At 39.9% G+C, this 16,457-nt stretch overlaps 3 protein-coding genes across 4 annotated transcripts in view; 1 reads left to right on the top strand and 2 right to left on the bottom strand.

Moving 5' to 3' along the window:
• Nucleotides 1–6: 6 nt before the first annotated feature.
• Nucleotides 7–2,452, bottom strand: LOC134826163 (uncharacterized protein CXorf65 homolog). The gene is made up of 6 exons (XM_063838477.1): nucleotides 2,330–2,452; nucleotides 1,927–2,016; nucleotides 1,598–1,684; nucleotides 1,329–1,448; nucleotides 702–773; nucleotides 7–407 (listed from the first exon to the last, which is right to left on the bottom strand). The coding sequence occupies exons 2-6, from the start codon at nucleotides 1,985–1,987 to the stop codon at nucleotides 304–306; spliced, it is 444 nt and encodes a 147-aa protein (XP_063694547.1). The 5' UTR covers nucleotides 1,988–2,016; nucleotides 2,330–2,452; the 3' UTR covers nucleotides 7–303.
• Nucleotides 2,453–8,368: 5,916 nt separating this feature from the next.
• Nucleotides 8,369–16,457, top strand: part of LOC134824090 (laminin-like protein epi-1) — a 106,118-nt gene continuing 98,029 nt past the window's right edge. Inside the window, exons 1-7 of one of the 2 annotated variants that reach the window (XM_063835812.1) lie at nucleotides 8,369–8,500; nucleotides 8,626–8,743; nucleotides 8,882–9,063; nucleotides 9,214–9,340; nucleotides 9,442–9,508; nucleotides 9,674–9,734; nucleotides 10,021–10,192. In XM_063835812.1, the coding sequence (XP_063691882.1) occupies nucleotides 8,396–8,500; nucleotides 8,626–8,743; nucleotides 8,882–9,063; nucleotides 9,214–9,340; nucleotides 9,442–9,508; nucleotides 9,674–9,734; nucleotides 10,021–10,192 (832 nt within the window). In that variant the 5' untranslated portion in view covers nucleotides 8,369–8,395. Of the gene's footprint in view, nucleotides 8,501–8,625; nucleotides 8,744–8,881; nucleotides 9,064–9,195; nucleotides 9,341–9,441; nucleotides 9,509–9,673; nucleotides 9,735–10,020; nucleotides 10,193–16,457 lie in introns of both variants that reach the window. The other variant, XM_063835803.1, reaches the window with a different exon arrangement.
• On the bottom strand, nucleotides 11,645–16,043 carry LOC134824104 (uncharacterized). The gene is made up of 11 exons (XM_063835832.1): nucleotides 15,825–16,043; nucleotides 15,362–15,676; nucleotides 14,979–15,155; nucleotides 14,782–14,856; nucleotides 14,454–14,533; nucleotides 13,744–13,844; nucleotides 13,321–13,511; nucleotides 13,037–13,143; nucleotides 12,576–12,891; nucleotides 12,272–12,391; nucleotides 11,645–12,142 (listed from the first exon to the last, which is right to left on the bottom strand). Exons 1-11 carry the CDS (start codon nucleotides 15,984–15,986, stop codon nucleotides 12,053–12,055), a joined length of 1,734 nt encoding a protein of 577 aa, XP_063691902.1. The 5' UTR covers nucleotides 15,987–16,043; the 3' UTR covers nucleotides 11,645–12,052.

The raw sequence follows: 16,457 nt of genomic DNA, 5'->3' as shown, positions 1-16,457 counted from the left end.
TTAAAATTTTACCATTTTAATGATGTGTGTTACATGTATCAATTTAACTTTTTGTTAAATTAACAATACTTCGTTTTAACCCTTACAAAAGAATTCTTGATTTGTGTCTATCACTCGACTCTGGTAAAATCATTGGGAGTAAGCCGATATCACAGTCTTTTGAACGGGTTCGAATCACCTTCATCGCTCCAATATGATCGGTTGTTTTGAGCCTTTATCCCGTGATTTGTGGACCCAGTATAGCTGATCTAGACTCTACAGTGAGAACAAGAAGTTGCAATCCAGCATCCAGTATTTTTCTCTCTATCTTCGTTTCCCTGACTTCTTGCTCTTCTGCCTGTTGACTCGTTTGTCCCCGGCGTCTAGTGCTTGCCCCCTGCTGTCGAAGTTTGTGCTCGTCAATCTCTCTGAATAGAAACGTTCATTATCTTCAGATATGAAACTTGATTCATCACCCTACCCCAGGGTAAGAGTTGGGGATAGTGTTTAAAGGCTAGAATAAGAGCTCTGGGGCACACAGTTCTGGGACAGAAAATCATTCCTGTCACTTATTGAGTTCCTCAGTCTACTGTCATTAAAAATAAAATCATATAATCACACGAGTTAATGGTAGCCGCACGAGTAATTTACTGATTTGGGGGATCTTTAATGGTAGCCGCACAAGTAATTTACTGATTTGGGGGATCTTTAAGTTTACGTACCGAAAGCATTAGGTCTGTTGTCTCGGAGATTTTTCAGCATTGGCTCCACTGACTCTGTACCGTCCTCATTTTCTGTAGGAAACGAGAGAATAAACTTCCCAAGTTTTGCACTTGAAGAAAACAAATTTTACTATAAGATCGACATGTTGGCTCCTTCATTTTTGAGGCTTGAAAATGGTCGGCACTTGCACAAACATTTGATAAGTTCGGAACCACTTCAATTATCCAAGAATAAATATGAGAAAATAAATACTAGTCCAGGTGGCGTTTTTGTGTTAAATGACCGTAAATTAGTTTTGTTGCGGCCGAAAAGTCCGAAACATTTGAAGCTGGCACAAATTTATCGTGAAAGAGTGGTCAAATATTGTACCACAAAGTGGTTATGATTGAGGCTTGTGGAGGAAATGTGACCAATGCGAGCACATTGTTTGGGAAGTCAATTCTGGCATCTTTCTCAGCGATTAAATCATCATTAAAGTTGTACGTATAGATCTTCAAATCATTCTCGATCAAAAGTGTTAAATCATTATGGTGCATGAGCAGTGGGTGGTGCGTTACTAAACCGATAAAAAAGTTTAAAGTCGAAACATTAAAGCACTTTTCTTGATGCTATCGCAAGGAACTTACTTGAAACTTTCACAAGTATGAACGTTCTTCTTGATTCCAAAACGTCTGAAGCATATTGAAGAGGGGGGCTCCTCAGTAAGTGTACTATAAACCCGTTCTCATCGGATAGGTCAATGTCAGCTGCAGAATGAAAAGATGTCAGTGTAATTATAACGGTACACTCGTTCCAGGAATGTATCCTGTTAAAAAATCTTACCTGCTGGTCTTTGGAGAGTAATGAGATAACGAATCTCCATGAAGGAATCAGTCTAGAAATGAAGTATACTTACTCTCGGGCTGATAGCCGACTATTTCCTTTATGTGTTCTAACAATAATAGAGTTCTGCAGTTGGGATTGAACAGGGCCTCTTCGTTATCTGTTAAATTGGAAATGCTATTAAGTAACATATCGTTTCCTTGGTTACAGTTTCAAATCTTAATTAAAGGTATTCTATTACGTTAGAAAAATCGAATATTCTGGGTTCTTATTTAAACAAACTTGTTTGAAGATTAGTATTGATTTCAGAAGTGATCATTAAGTTATCTCCCATACAGCATCATATTTTATTAACTGACCATATACATAATGATAATTCCAAACAGATAGAGTATATCTTACCTCCGTACAGAACCTTAATGAACATGGTTGGTTCCTGATTAACTGGTGGGTGCTCGTACATCTAGAAATATCTATGTACTGAAAAACATTCTGGAAGAATGTGGGGTTAACCGTAATACGAACGAAACGTGGAGCGGTGAAAAGAGAGATAAGTACGAATATAGTTCAGATGCACCGGAAAATGTTTAAAACTCTCCAGAAAAATGAGCATGAATAGCATGTCAAACTGAAACGATGTACTTGTAGGCTGGAATAAATCTAATTATGATTTAATATTTTACAAATGCAATCACACCGTTACAGCTGAAGTGTAGCCATCATTTGAAATTTAAAAGGGAACAAAGAGATTTAACAATCATTTGTTATTAATTTAAAGACTAAGTTTCCTTTGTGCTGTACAAACCATGGCCTGGTGTAACAAAACGTACTAGTCCTGGCAATTTGATAGATTAACGATTAAGTCGAACGATGTAACATGTATAGCAGATATATTTGCAGAGAACATGGACAATCCTTAAAATTAAGCAGCCTAAATGTTAAAAGCTTTAAAATAAATCAATTTCCAAGGAGAGCCGACAATTTTAAGCCAAACATGAAACATCCACTGCGATCTGAACAACGCCATCATATTTTCCAATGAACTTTAAAATATTAATTGCCTGATCGTGCTATTGCAGAAAATTGAGAGAGAGAGATTTCAAGCAACATATGTGGCAGAAGGGCTGTGAAGCGGCAAGCTGCCCTTGCGCTCGACATGCTTCTCTGATAAGCAATGTTTATAGATGTATATTAAAAGTGTGTCGACTACGCAAGGTCCATGCTCTACTTTCAATGGAAAGCCCTTTATTTTTTAGCTGCAATGCTTTGAGTTTGAGTCTTCATGAGTAGATATAATATTCAATAAGCATTAAGCACACGCACGAAGAATACGTAAAATAAAAAGTATTGCATGCAACTGCAAGCAAATGAGCAACACGCGATTGTACTAGTGGCAACTATTACAGGTTATAGAACGTGTGGACTGTGGACTGCATGTGGGTACTATGTGGATTGTGGGTAGATAGAAGCCCGCCTAATTACTGTGATGTCCAGTTACCATGGCGCATGAGTTTGCAGTTTGACTAGAATGTTCTATTTGGTCTGTATATTCTATACCATTGTTAATCGAATATTGATTAGCAAGTAATCTTATCAACGCGTGCTCCATGATCGAATTGCCGATAATTTGAGTCAATACAAATCAGGACATCAATCATGAGGCGACAGACAACAGACAACAATATAAGTAATTTTCTGAATTTAAATGACTACCACAACACACCTACACCTGAAAGTCAGCAGCATTGTTATTGAATTTTAATGAAGGGAACGTGTAACAGATGCAAGCTCCTACTAAAAAGAGAAGGTGAGACAATACTAGGATTAGGAATCACATGTTCGGTCAGGGCACCATAAGCTGGCTCTACTAAACGTAATGAAACACAGTCGGATATCAAGTTACAAAGGGGGATAGATAGTGAAATACGTGTTATATTTAGGAGAGGACGATGCGTTGCTACAGCTACTAAGTGGGTCTTCTTCCTAATCGTGAATGCTCCTTGTTAAATTAGAGCACTAGGAACAAAATGAATATAAAATAATTGGGAAAATCGCTATTTGCTTGCTAACTTATTTACTGTTTGAAGCTATAAAGTGTGATGCTTCTAAAATATAAATAGTATAATTATGCAACTTAAAATTGTCAGCATATCGCCAGGACACGGACACTATTCACTATTAGTATTAAATTCCAATTCTAACAATGCGTTTCGATTTCTGCATTCTGGTAAAGTTCAAGAATGGCCCAAAAAAAGTATTCATTGAATGATTAACTGTTAACAAAATGTGACCTCCGTTTGTGCCAATTGGTCGAACGAGTGGTCGGTACAAAAGTGAATCTTCTTCAGTAGTTAAGATCAAGCGATAACTTTTGTTTCAGTTTACTGTTACTTTGTATCATCAATCATCTGAATCGCAATTTGGTAACATCAATTATCAATATTATTATTATTTTAAACAGGTCAAACACAAAACACGAATAAACTGCATGATTTATTGAGATAAAGCCAATTTGCAATTCATTTGTTTGGTTCCGGGATAAATGATATAAATGATAAATTACTCCATAACACCCTGCACTCGCGCGCAGTATCTCATTTTCACTGATTATGCCGATTCGATGATATGGCAGTAGTTGGTAATGGATAATACTGAAGTTGTAGCGCGATGCGTTATTGTGCCGCGCGCCGCACACTCAATGAGGCTTCTCACAGCTAGATAGGCGAAATGCGCTACTGTGCCGCGCCGAGCTGCGATGAATTGACATCGTCAATTATCTGATTACTCGTTTCAATTTCTTTAAAGTAGTATAGCGTAATCAAAGCCATATTAGACTCGTCGACTAATATTTGAAACAAATATTTTACGAGTATCACCCGTTAAGCGTGAGCTGAGCTGGCGTTGTTTTGCTTTAACCAGAGCCCTCTCGCTTGCAGTATATATAACGCGCGTCAAGCAGTACGCGTAGACACATGGCTATGCAAAGGCGTTGTTATACGTTGTATGACCCGCCGCGCACAAGTGCGCGGCTCCCCTGTATCGTGAATTTAAACGACCGTAGGGGTCACGACGTGATACAAAGTTGGCGTAGTACGCGTAATTTAATTTTGTAGCGCAACCCACGAAACCTTACTGGCTGGGGCTTGTAGGTTTATAACCTACCAAAACGCGCGCGCCGAGTTGGACTCGTCGACGGTAATAATTGGAAAAAATATTTTACGAGTATCACCCGTAAAGCACGGGCCTAACTAGCTCAGAAAGTAAAAGAGATAGAGACTTTCGGTTTTTTGCAAATCAAAAATGTTCAATGTAAAAATAATGTTTCCTCCCCAAAAGGAAAATTAGGGCCGGGACAACATCAAACATAGATTTTGAATTATCTCAAAATCTCTAGAAAAGTCACATTTGCATTTGGGTTACCTAGGGCCGACCTCAGGCTATCATTTTAATAAACGAACATACCGAATAAAGATTCGGCGGAATGACAGGCTGAGCGCGGCTCAGTAAATTTTGGGCCGATCAAAAGTTTCCAACTTAAACTATGCGGATTCCTGTCCTCTGATTGGCTGAATTCTGTCATGTCACGTGCTGGCTGCTCGAAGATTGGAATGTGCCACGTGTGCAAATCATTTAATGTCGCGCGCTAGGTCGCGCCATTTGTTTAAATTAAACCACCTCTAGTAACACGGCCAGCTCAGCCAATAAGTTGACGGATGTTACTCGTCTAAATTTCTTCGAAGTAGCGCGCGCCGCTTTCTTCTCGAAATGGCCCGATGGCAAATGCTACGAAGTAGCGCGCGCCGGGCCTGATCATTAACAATGGTCAACCAGTAAGCAGTAAGGTTATCTGAGAATGCGTTACTGCAAACTGGGTTGCACCTAGCATCCAATAATGCTTATTGAATTGCAACCACTTGTGTTAAATGTGCTTAATTTAATGTGAATGTTCGTAATTCACTCAGCCCGGCCGAATAGAGATTAGTCGGAAAGACAGGCTGAGCTTCAGCGCCGCCCAGTAACTACATGTACACGGAGGCCGCCGTATAGTACGTATAACACTTTCCACGCACGAAGCGCGCACCGGCCATTGTATATTGACTAACATATGATAATGCTAATCCTTTCAATTCTTGTCATACATTATATGGCCCGCCGCGCACGAGTGCGCGGCTCCCCTATATCGCAGAAACTTTACAGTGAAACGACCGTGAGGGTCACGACGTGCAATACAATTCAATTCCAGTTCGTAGGACGTAGCTTTGATTTACCTGGGGACCCGGACCTCAGGCTATCATGTTCATAAACATAAAATAGAGATTCGGCGGAATGACAGGCTGAGCGCGGCCCAGTAAAGCTATGATAGGCTACGATATTACGAATGGCGCACGTTATATCTCCACCAAAAGCACATCCAATTTGATTTAACGGGTGATACTCGTAAAATATCTGTTCCATATATTGACCGAGTCCAACTCGGCGCGCGTACTGGTAGGTTGTAAACCTACAAAATTTGATACGTATAAAATATTTGTCACACGTTGTATGACCCGCCGCGCACGAAGTGCGCGGCTCCCCCTATATCGTCGAAGACGATACACGATAGTGAAGAAAATACACTATAGTGAAGCGACAGTGGGGGTCACGAGGCCTCGTGATACAATGAAATATGTCTATAACTTCTTTGATTGTGTACTAAGTTGGCGTTCTGCGACCAAAATAAAACTGGGAAACGTTTAAGATCATTTTTGAGGCACCTCGACAAAAGCTTTTCACGCTATTGTGCTTTTAATGTAGAAATACTTCAGTAGCGTTTTCTCTTTCAAAAGTATTTCAAGTGATTTGTATAAGTGCGTATATTAACTCTGAATACATTGCAAAATAATTTATCTCGATTCATGAAGTTTGAAAGAAGTTAAAGCAATGCGCGCAATTTGGGGAGAAATATAAATTGCGCCTATTACGAAGTGCAGATGCGCGGCGCGACCCATCACACTACAAAAAATCAAAAAATATTATTACTATCATTGATCATGAATCATGCATGGTTTTTCAATTATTGGTAAAATAAGCTTTGTTAGTGAGTGGCACTCAGTAAAATTACATGTTCGTTTGTCATGTTGTTGGCTTTACATAGCCATGTGTATACGCGTACTGCGTGACGCGCGCTTCGGCGGTCGCACGCTACTGCAAGTGAGAGGGCTCTGGTTAGAGCAATTGTTGGCAGTGCGATGCACTGTTATGCCGCGCCGTGCATTAACCAATTTTTCTTGCCGTTAGATCGACGCAATGCATTTTGTTAAATCGGTGTAATGCACTTTTGAGCTGCGCCGAGCTGTGAAGACTTAACATTGTCAATTAATATGTAAGTCTTATGGAGCCTGAGTTGGCTTTGGAAGCAAGCGCTTTACATCGTTGATTGTGCTCCCCAATCAAGCTTAATTTTGTTACCTAGGTCTGACTAAAAGAGCACGTCGTCATTACCACTTCCAGAAAGTTTGTTGAAGGAAATATTGAATGTCAAGCTATCCAGCACGTTTCTTTGCAGAGACATAGTGAGTGCTTTGCAGTTTGTAGTTTTGTGGATGGATCTTTTTATCAAGAGCTATATAATCAATAATAAATAGCAGATATATTTGCAGTATCGATACTGTATCTGGTATGGTATATTAATATTGGTAATGTAAATGAATTGTAATTCATTGATATGTAATATTTAGGCCCGTGGCCATTTTTACAAATGTGGTATGTCAAACATTTAGCAAAACCTCATTAGCTTTACCGAAATAAAATCTAAGCGCCAAGGCAGCTTTCTATTATAAGGATGCCTGGAGAGTACCTTAATGTTCTCACTTTACTGGGTCAGAAATCGGAAGATCAGGTGACTTGAATATTTGAGGGTGATCCCCAGTGTAGTGGCCTAACGTTGCTTGTATCACGTTGTGACCCCCACGGTCGTTTCACTATGGTGAATCGTCCTGACGATACAGGGGGGACAAAACGTTGCCTGTTGGCGCCCCCCGCTGAAAAAGCGCCCCCTGTTGGCGCCCCCCGCTGAAAAAGCGCCCCCTGTTGGCGCCCGCTCCCCTTTTGGTGCCCCTTCCTAAAATTGAACAAATTAGGTGATTTTAGAGGATACCCCGGTAAAATCTCTAAAAAAGTGTGTATCTAGATCAAAATGTGCAGTTTTACTAGTACTTTAGTTAAGTTTTTGAAATTGTCCCACATTCAAACGACGATTTGGCGCCCCTCTAATTCAAGATGCTGAAGCCTCCACCAAAGTGAACCGTCTTTATACAACGAACAGAGTGTAACTGGGGTGAAGCTCAGTGCCCTTACACTAAGCTGCCACTGACTGTACATAAAAGACGAAAAGTCAAAAGAGATAGTATTTTTTGTATCCTATGCATATAAAGTAAAGTAAAGTAAAGTAAAAATTATGACATAACATCATCACTAATGTCTTCAAAGTACCATCACACTACATAGAAAAATATACAGTAACTATTTCTCCATCAAATTTAAAAGTAATAATAAGGAACAACCCGCTCTGGAAGAAAAGAACACTGGAGTTTCTTGACCTTTGTCACACACTGTATATATGATAAGTAATGTATAATTTTGTCTACTCCTATATTCTTTTGGCCATGCCAAAATATTCTGTTGATGACAAAAAGAAAAAAGAACTGTAATACACTAACACCCTGTTTGACATCAAACAATTTTCTATGACCAAGCTCAGGGAATGAAGCACTTCAATTTGAGGCATCAGACATTTTGTTGAGTATTCTCTAATGTTAGATCATAGGGAATCCAGCAGCTATTTAATATTTATTCATTGATCTGCTTTTAGCTATGAATCTATAGATGAGAAATGTGGTCTCTTCTATTTCTTCTGGCTTTCCTAAGCACTGGTGCCACTTATGATTGTGACTGTGAACTGTCTGGGACTATAGGTGCCCTCTCCACATGTAACACTGTAAGTCAAAAAAATGCATTACCAATAATCAATCGTCTTTTGAATTATGCCTACTTAGTTATTATCTAAATCAAGCCAATGGGTTATAGGTTTGATTTTATTAGTATTTAAACCATCTTATGCAGGTAAATAGAGGATCTCCTTCATGCAACTGCAGACCAAGCGTCATAGCACAAACAAATTGTGATGCGTGTTATCCACAGTTCTACAATCTATCATCCATAAATGTTTATGGATGTCAACGTGAGTAATAAATCTAGTGATATCATAAAATAATAGCAGAAACATTCCATACAAATAATCCTTCCCCTGTGGTCACATATAGTAAATGCATATGTTCTTTGATCATTACTGCCTTCTATAATTCACAAAATATTGCAGGGTGTTCTTGTGACTTAGGAGGATCTTTGTCACCAGTGTGTGACTACATGACTGGACAGTGTCGCTGTAGGGAGGGAATCACTGGCAGGGACTGTGACCGACCCAATACTGGAACCTACGTTCCCGCTCTCTATCATATCAAGTCTAACTTGGTCATTGAGGATTCTATCAGCGGTCTAAATGTAGGCTATGTACAAAATAATACAGGAGTGACAGGACATAATAGTATCTCCTTTTTTTCATAGAATATTTATAGGAAATTTTAGATCAAGAATTTTGTATCCTTTATCATTAAAACATGTTTCACTGAGCAGAAAATTGCGTTGTTCCAGCTAGAGTCAGAGGAGGGACCAGCAGAAATAAATGGAGTGATTGAACCTCATAACATTGCTGATGTACCACCCAGATTTGAACTTCTTTTCAATGAATATCCAGTTCCCATTTCTTTCGAGGAAATAGGTTGGTGCTAGAAAATATGAATTTTTGTTGCATTTACATAATAACCAATTTTTCACTCTGACTGCTCTTTTGAAGAAAATAACGTTAAATTTAATTCCTAGAGGGTGTTAGTCAGAACATGGCAAGGAGAAGAAAAGCAAAGAATATGGGGAAGAAACGTAAACTCAGGTTAGTGACTACTGACAAGTGAGACTTACATTGTAGGACTAGCTCTAAATTCAATTCCTACGTTAACTTTGATTGACTTCAAACTTAGAAAGCGATTATTTGTACAACCGTAACAGTTTTATGATCGAGTTCTCGAACATGAATTCAACATTTAAATGTTTACAGGTCTGTCCCTGAAATGGAGCCAATAATAAAGGAAATGTCTCATCACGTGATGAAGCGTCAGGTTCGATCTTTCAATCAATTCCACTTTAAAAGCTAAAGTAATATTCCTTGCCACAGCATAACTTACTTTTTAAAATATCATCATTTCTCTTACTCCTCGAGTTCAAGTTTTGTTGGATACAACCTAAAAACATAATGACCAATGACCATGTGGCAAGTTACGGTAGGGACTGTATAATATCATTAAATATTGGTGTCACTAATCTTCATCCATCTGTCATTACCAACAGTAAAATGGCCTCTACCGTTCTAAAATATCAAAATTAAACACCTTCTCTTAATTTCAGACACAGGACCAAGTAATGTTTGCAACAGAGATTGAGTTTGCTCATCCCGGAATATATTTCCTTGTGCTAAACTACACAGCTACAGAGAACTCCAGTGTTTCTGTCTTTGTCGGGGATATCGCAGTGCCGACCATGTTGCCAGAGTGTGAGAGGTGCCTCATTATGCTTGCAGGTAAGCAAAGCTCTCATCAAAACCATTTATTTGTACCATGATTTTGTAAATGTGTATTTCGAAACAACGATCTTCGTCGGTGTTCCTCAAAGACTTGACCAGCTAATTCTATTTGACTGTCGCAAAAGTTTCAGTTTTTTCACAGCTGGTGCTGTTAATCAATTTATCAAATTCTAGTTCACAATTCACAGGTCCTAAATGGATTATCACGCGAAGTCTACCTGCCAACACTTGAAATTTTAGACCCTCTCAAATCATTTTATTTTAAATCCGCGAGAAAATGCTCGTTTTAGCTCTACTGTGTTTAGTGCCAGCATCCCTGGCCTACGATTGTACCAAAGTAAACGGAATTGAGGGAGCATGTGACCTTAAGTTGCACCAGATAACTCTAGCAGGAAGTAGGCTCTCAGGATGTGGAGCTTGGAGTACCATGTACTATTGGAGTGGAGGTGCTGTTTCGTCGTGCCACTACGCTACACAAGACAGGACCATCACCCAGCAGCTTGAAATGGGGATCCGAGCTTTTGATTTCGATATAAGCTACATCCACAAGAGCCAGGAGTCTCTGCCTTATTGGGAAGAAGGACCAGTTTTAGCCAGTATTGGGAGCTCTCATGTGGCTTACTCGAGATCCCTACGCATGGCTCTGGTTGAGATCAGGGACTTTATGAACAGCAACAGAGACGAGGTCTTATCCATGCAGATTGCTAACTATTACCCTCATACTCGGGAGATCAGAGATCATCTCCTCCGATCAATCAAACCTCTGTTTGACTCTGTGTTTGGTCCTGAAGGCTCCGAGGGCGTGCAGCTGACCTTCTTCACAACTCTGAGACCACTCAGGTACATGATTGAAAGCAACGAGAGGATGGTCTTGTACCTGAACAAAGACATGTGGGGTCACGAGCTGAGTGACTACCGTGTTCACCCTCTGACTCAGTTCGAGTCACAGAACAGTCACTACAGTTACTATGACTGTACAACCTACAACCCTCGCCGACTTGCTGAGGAGATTCTGAAGATTGATGGGATCAACAAGCGCCAAATCCGACTTGTTGTGCGCTGGTGGCTGGATGGTAGTGGGTGTATCCAAACCATGGGTGCCTCTTGCATTGACGTTGTTGATCGTCTGGAAGTCGTCTGGAACGAGGTTATAAAGGGAACCCACCTGCATCGTCCAATTAATATCGTCATGGCTGACTACGTCCGTCCTCAACTAGCAGAGGTTGTCAACAGACTGAATGGAATGGCTGTCGAGTTCTACAAAACGAATCCTTGGTAATTGTCGAGTTCTACAAGACGAATCTTTGGTAATTGTCGAGTTCTACAAGACGAATCTTTGGTAATTGTCGAGTTCTACAAGACGAATCTTTGGTAATTGTCGAGTACTACAAGACGAATCCTTGGAAATTGATGGGGTTGTTTTTTTGTAGAAACAATGAAAAAGAAGAATTTGAAGTTTAATTTATTAACACTGTTGAAATAGCAAGAAATCGTCACATAATTTTGTATTACTGTTATAATAAATTAACGTGAATACTGAGCCAACTAAAAAAAAGTTGGCTATCATCGGATATAATCAATAAAAATCTGGAAAAAATTAAAGCTGAAATGGCTATGAGCCACTAAGCCATAGTGACAGTGTCCCTCATCAACAATAACTTGAGCACTCAAAATAAAAGTAGAACATGATTAAAAGTTACAGCAAGTATTCCACATGAACAGGGAGAACTTCAGATTTAGACGATCTTCTGCCTGGATTACAACCAATGGCAATATTTTTGGATTATCCCCGAAGTATATCATGTATATATCACGAAACAACATTTGTCGTCAGCTGACTGACGATTCGTCGTCGGGTTACAACTCCACAGAGTCGAATGTGTCGTCAGGTAATACGTAGTCAACTGGTCCCGATCCGTCTCTTACCATGTAGTATTCGGGATTGATCTGGAGGAAAAAAGGGATAAGTTTCTGATTTATATTCAACTCATTTTGAGTAAAGGGGTTTTAAAAAATCAAAACGAAATTAAACGAATTTTAAATAGTTTTTAAAACTGCTGAGTAGTGAGTACTGACCTTCCACCGGACGCCTCCCTCAGATTTCCTCTTGCCGAATAGTCTACCTAAAGCTGAAGATTTAGACTGTTTTCCTGATGGTTTGATCTTTTCCGTGTCCCTCTGTGAACTTCCAGCTGCCTGAAAAATTATAGAGTTAGATTATGTTGAAATATTGCTGCGCTAAGAATTTCTTAGTCTACGCAAATTGTCAAATGGGATCAAAATTTTGAGAAATAGAACCGGCTGATCGAGTTTCATTATAAATTTAGTTTGCAAACTAACATATTGTGTGTCATGTCTCAATAGTTCGACCGAGACTAACCTGATTAGTATCTGAAGTTGAGGGTATCGCAACTGTGTGTCTCCCTTGAGGAGCTTCGTACCGCTCACTGCTAGCATTGAATATCTTGACACGTGACACCCCCGTCTGAACAGAGGTGATGTTGTCTGCTGTTTTCCTCGACATCACCCCCCTCAGCACCCTGCTGTTTAGACAGGAAGTTTGCTGTTTTGATTTGGATGATCTGCCCAGCTTGAAGAAACCTCCGCTCTTCTTGCACTTTAGTAAAGGGGTAATGGAGCCCACGCTGTCTGCTGATACGTTTCTCTGCTCTTTCCGGCGGGGCGTGCAGAAGAAACTGAAGAGATTTAAATATTAAATGGATACTCAAAAATGAAATCTAAATAATGATGTATTCGAAGATTCTAGAATTATAAAGTTAGCACGGACTAGGTACAAAGATTCCAGTACTAAAACATATTTAATCTAGAATCAAAACCTACCTCAAGCAAGTTTGCTGGGGAGGTTTAAGAGGAGTGTCCTCAATCTCCCAGTAGATGTTCTCTTTTTCCTCGTGAACGAACTCCTGAGACTTGCTCCTTCTGATTATCTGAGATAATGGAAGTGAGATTTGTGAAACAAGCCGGTATCATAATCTATGCCAGGTAAAAGTTGTTACAAAAAAACTGTACAAACTGTAAAACATTTCGGAAAGTCGAACATATCTGACATCTAAAGCATGTTCGGAATGTTTCTACTTAGGGTCCACTGCTCATTGCTCTCTTACCTTTGTGGGTACTTGATACTCCACATCATTGAACATAACAATGCTCTTCACCAGGGATCTAACTGCTGGGTCATTAGGGAGCTGCTCTACTTGGGTTGCCATCTTCACTATAAAGGGAGATGTTGCTCTGTTCACTGTGGTTCCTGGTTTCTCTCCGTCTGGAAATATCCCTGAGCTCCTGTCTTCTTCGTCTAGAGAGAACGAAAGGGTTGTTAAAGTGGATCAGAGTAACAATTGTTAAATTTATTGATAATGGAAAGTGAGAATTGTAGATACCAATTATGAGTGGTGGCGTGGCCGGAAACTGGCATCCAATTTCATGAAATGATGCTTGCACGCTCGAGTAATGATCGGATCACAATCCAGGAATTTTACATACATGTTAACTTTTCAGGAATTCCAATAATTAAAAGTGTCAATAACCTGTTGGAGTTGTGCTGGATATCTGATCAGACTGAACCTCGGGAGGCATGGTTGGGGACGTAACCGCATTCTTTGTATCCGGCTGTTCTGAATCTGAGCTTCTGAAGAATTGTAAAATGTAAATCCGTAATATAATAATTCATATTTCCATCTTGGGGGATATTTGCAGATCTTCGGACTTACAGGATAACTGACTTATAAGTTAAAAATAGAGAGATGTAATGTTATTGTCAAGTAGTTCAGGTGTGGCACTATTGCCGAAATGTCTGCCAATCTCATCGTCTTATTTGATTATCCCGAATGTGTCAAGAGGAAACAGTAAAAGAATTGACATTATAACATTTTTACATTAGAACGAATCTATCCAAACTTTCCCGAATTCGATTAATAATATTTTCGTCGCTGTCAGCACAGGTAATTTTCACTGCACAGAGTTTGCAGCTCTGAGCTCGTACAAGTAGCCGTTATTCAAATTTGCTGTCCTAAATTTAAACACTGAAGCCATTTTAATGTCACTATTCCTTGCATGCGGATGCAAGTAAATCATATTCACGGTGACTCCCTACTCATTTAATTTATTACCTAATTAGACCCAGACGTCCAAAAATAGCAGAGTAAGCAAGCAACTACACAATTGAGACGTTAGTAAGCAATCGAGAAAGGATTTGAGTGTGTAACTATCTCATAAAACTGCATGAGCTTTTAAAAACCTGTTGTCAGTGGAAGTTGAGAGGACAGCCTCGCTGGAGAATGCTCTAGTTCGACCATTATTGGACATGTAGTTCAATTGCTGAAGTTAAGGGGTGTTCTGTTATTTATAGTTTCAGAGAATCTAGAAAAATATACCGGTCCTAGATTATAAATGTTGGTAAAACATAAAACTATGATGTCATAGAACATAACATTATACTTTTCCACTTGGCTGTAGATTTCATAAGAAAGCAGCTCACAGTACCAAGAACAATGACCCTGCCCTGCCTAGGTCGATCCAAAAGTAGTCTGGAACGAGTACAAAATGAAATGAACAATGGAACTAACCGGGAAATGAAGCTGAGCTGGAGTGGATGATTCCGGGGAGTGGAGTGTCAGTGGTACCAGACTCCTCATACTGCTCTGTGGTATTGAACTAAAGTTAGAATTAATGTCCACCGTTTAAAATTCGGGATTCTTAAAACTTTGTGTGTGTCATTTTTATCGAAGAGGTAATTTATAGCTGGAAAATGGCAACAATTTACCTGGTTTAAGTTGAGCCTGGGGTTAGGAGTCGAAAGTAACAGCGGTGAGGGCGATCGAGCGCAGTTTTTGCACGTGCAAGGTTGTTGCTTCTTGTGCCGCGCACTGCTGTACACGCGGTCTGATCCACAGTCGCAGCCCGCTGGTTTTGGTCGTGAACAGCATCCTTTCGGCTTTGGCTGGGAATAGGATATGTAACATGCACATACATGTATCTGCTAAGAAAAGGCTGTTATTAAATCATTAATAAATTGTCATATATTATGTTTATTGATAATTTCAATTGGCAGATATTAGGGATTCCTGTTTAATAAAGCAGCGAATGGTAATACTTTAATAGAGTTGAGAACAATAGACTAATCTAAAACTCTATTTGTTTACCAACCTGTACTGGAGGGTGGGGTCTGCAGCAGTGGTGTCTGGTGTAAACCTCATAATCAGGCTGGTGACAGCACGGAGGAGGGTGACGTGCCACCATATCACCATGGTGAGGACCTACATCACCAGGGTGATGGTGACACCGAGGTGGTTCGTTGCTCGGGTGATGTCTAGTGTCATAGCATAGTTTATCGTAAGGGGTCCTGTCCCAAACAAATCTGTTCTCGTGTGGTAATGGTATCTGGGTGTTGAGTAGTTTGTTACAGCCGTCCGTACAAGGAGTCGCGTGTTTCTCCAGGAACCTGCTGCAGCTGCTTCCACTCTGTGGATAAAACTGGTTACGGGTCAAACACGTTACAACTATAATAAAACAAGTAACATTTAGTAATCAACCATGTAGTCTGGAAAATACTGACAGATAATGGAAACTAAGACGAATTCAAGTAGATATTATAATGAGTGTAATGAACCTGTGACGAAGTAGCTGATAAAGGTGGAGTAAGAACAGAGTCCCACCACTGTCCTGGAGGTGGCTGGTTAATAGGTCCTACTTGGTTACTGAGGTGACTACACTGGTTCCCATGGGCACACTTTACCCTCTGATTATGCTGGCAACTGTATCTTCTATCCATATCTTCTATACCATGTCTTTATATTATCTTGTAAGTGTATCAGATAATAGACTTTCTAACGGAGAGGTTTGTGTTTAGTCAAAACTGTAAAGTTCAAGTTCAATATAATGAAAACAGAACGGCAAACCTCAAACGAATGAGAACTGTAAACATGAACATGAGAATCGTTTAGAAAAATAGAGGTATCAAACAATAGAGCTGTGAAGGAAGCAAATTGGTCACTAGGTATGTAAAACAATGACAGAAAGCAACCAGGCAAATACGAGGGACCCAATACACTCTGCATAAACAAGCACATCTCTCGATTAGAAGCTCTACAAGTCGATCAACATCTACATAAACAAGTACAAACAAGGTCCCAGGGATAGTGTGTGACCCAATCAAGCTGTCAGGTCCTGGAACCTGGACCCAATCAGCAGACATTAGTCTCCAACATGCAGTGTGATAATGGGAGCTTGGGACCTTGTTCCC

The sequence above is a fragment of the Bolinopsis microptera genome, chromosome 1, assembly GCF_026151205.1.
Source record: "Bolinopsis microptera isolate Bmic1 chromosome 1, MBARI_Bmic_1.0, whole genome shotgun sequence".
In the NCBI taxonomy this organism is placed as follows: domain Eukaryota; kingdom Metazoa; phylum Ctenophora; class Tentaculata; order Lobata; family Bolinopsidae; genus Bolinopsis; species Bolinopsis microptera.
The sequence above is the reverse complement of the archived record's forward strand: the minus strand, read 5'-3'. Positions and strand labels throughout refer to the sequence as shown.

What these genes read in the sequence shown, in the direction of transcription:
- LOC134826163 (XM_063838477.1), bottom strand. Translation starts at nt 1,987, where the DNA reads ATGTACGAGCACCCACCAGTTAATCAGGAACCAACCATGTTCATTAAG. An exon ending in AGTCGGCTATCAGCCCGAGA is followed by an intron (nt 1,449 to 1,597) that starts GTAAGTATACTT and finishes TTCATTCTGCAG; the next exon opens with CTGACATTGACCTATCCGAT. An exon ending in CAACAGACCTAATGCTTTCG is followed by an intron (nt 408 to 701) that starts GTACGTAAACTT and finishes GTTTCTATTCAG; the next exon opens with AGAGATTGACGAGCACAAAC.
- LOC134824104 (XM_063835832.1), bottom strand. Translation starts at nt 15,986, where the DNA reads ATGGATAGAAGATACAGTTGCCAGCATAATCAGAGGGTAAAGTGTGCC. An exon ending in CAGCTCAGCTTCATTTCCCG is followed by an intron (nt 14,534 to 14,781) that starts GTTAGTTCCATT and finishes CCTTAACTTCAG; the next exon opens with CAATTGAACTACATGTCCAA. An exon ending in AGGGAGGCGTCCGGTGGAAG is followed by an intron (nt 12,143 to 12,271) that starts GTCAGTACTCAC and finishes TTTTTCCTCCAG; the next exon opens with ATCAATCCCGAATACTACAT.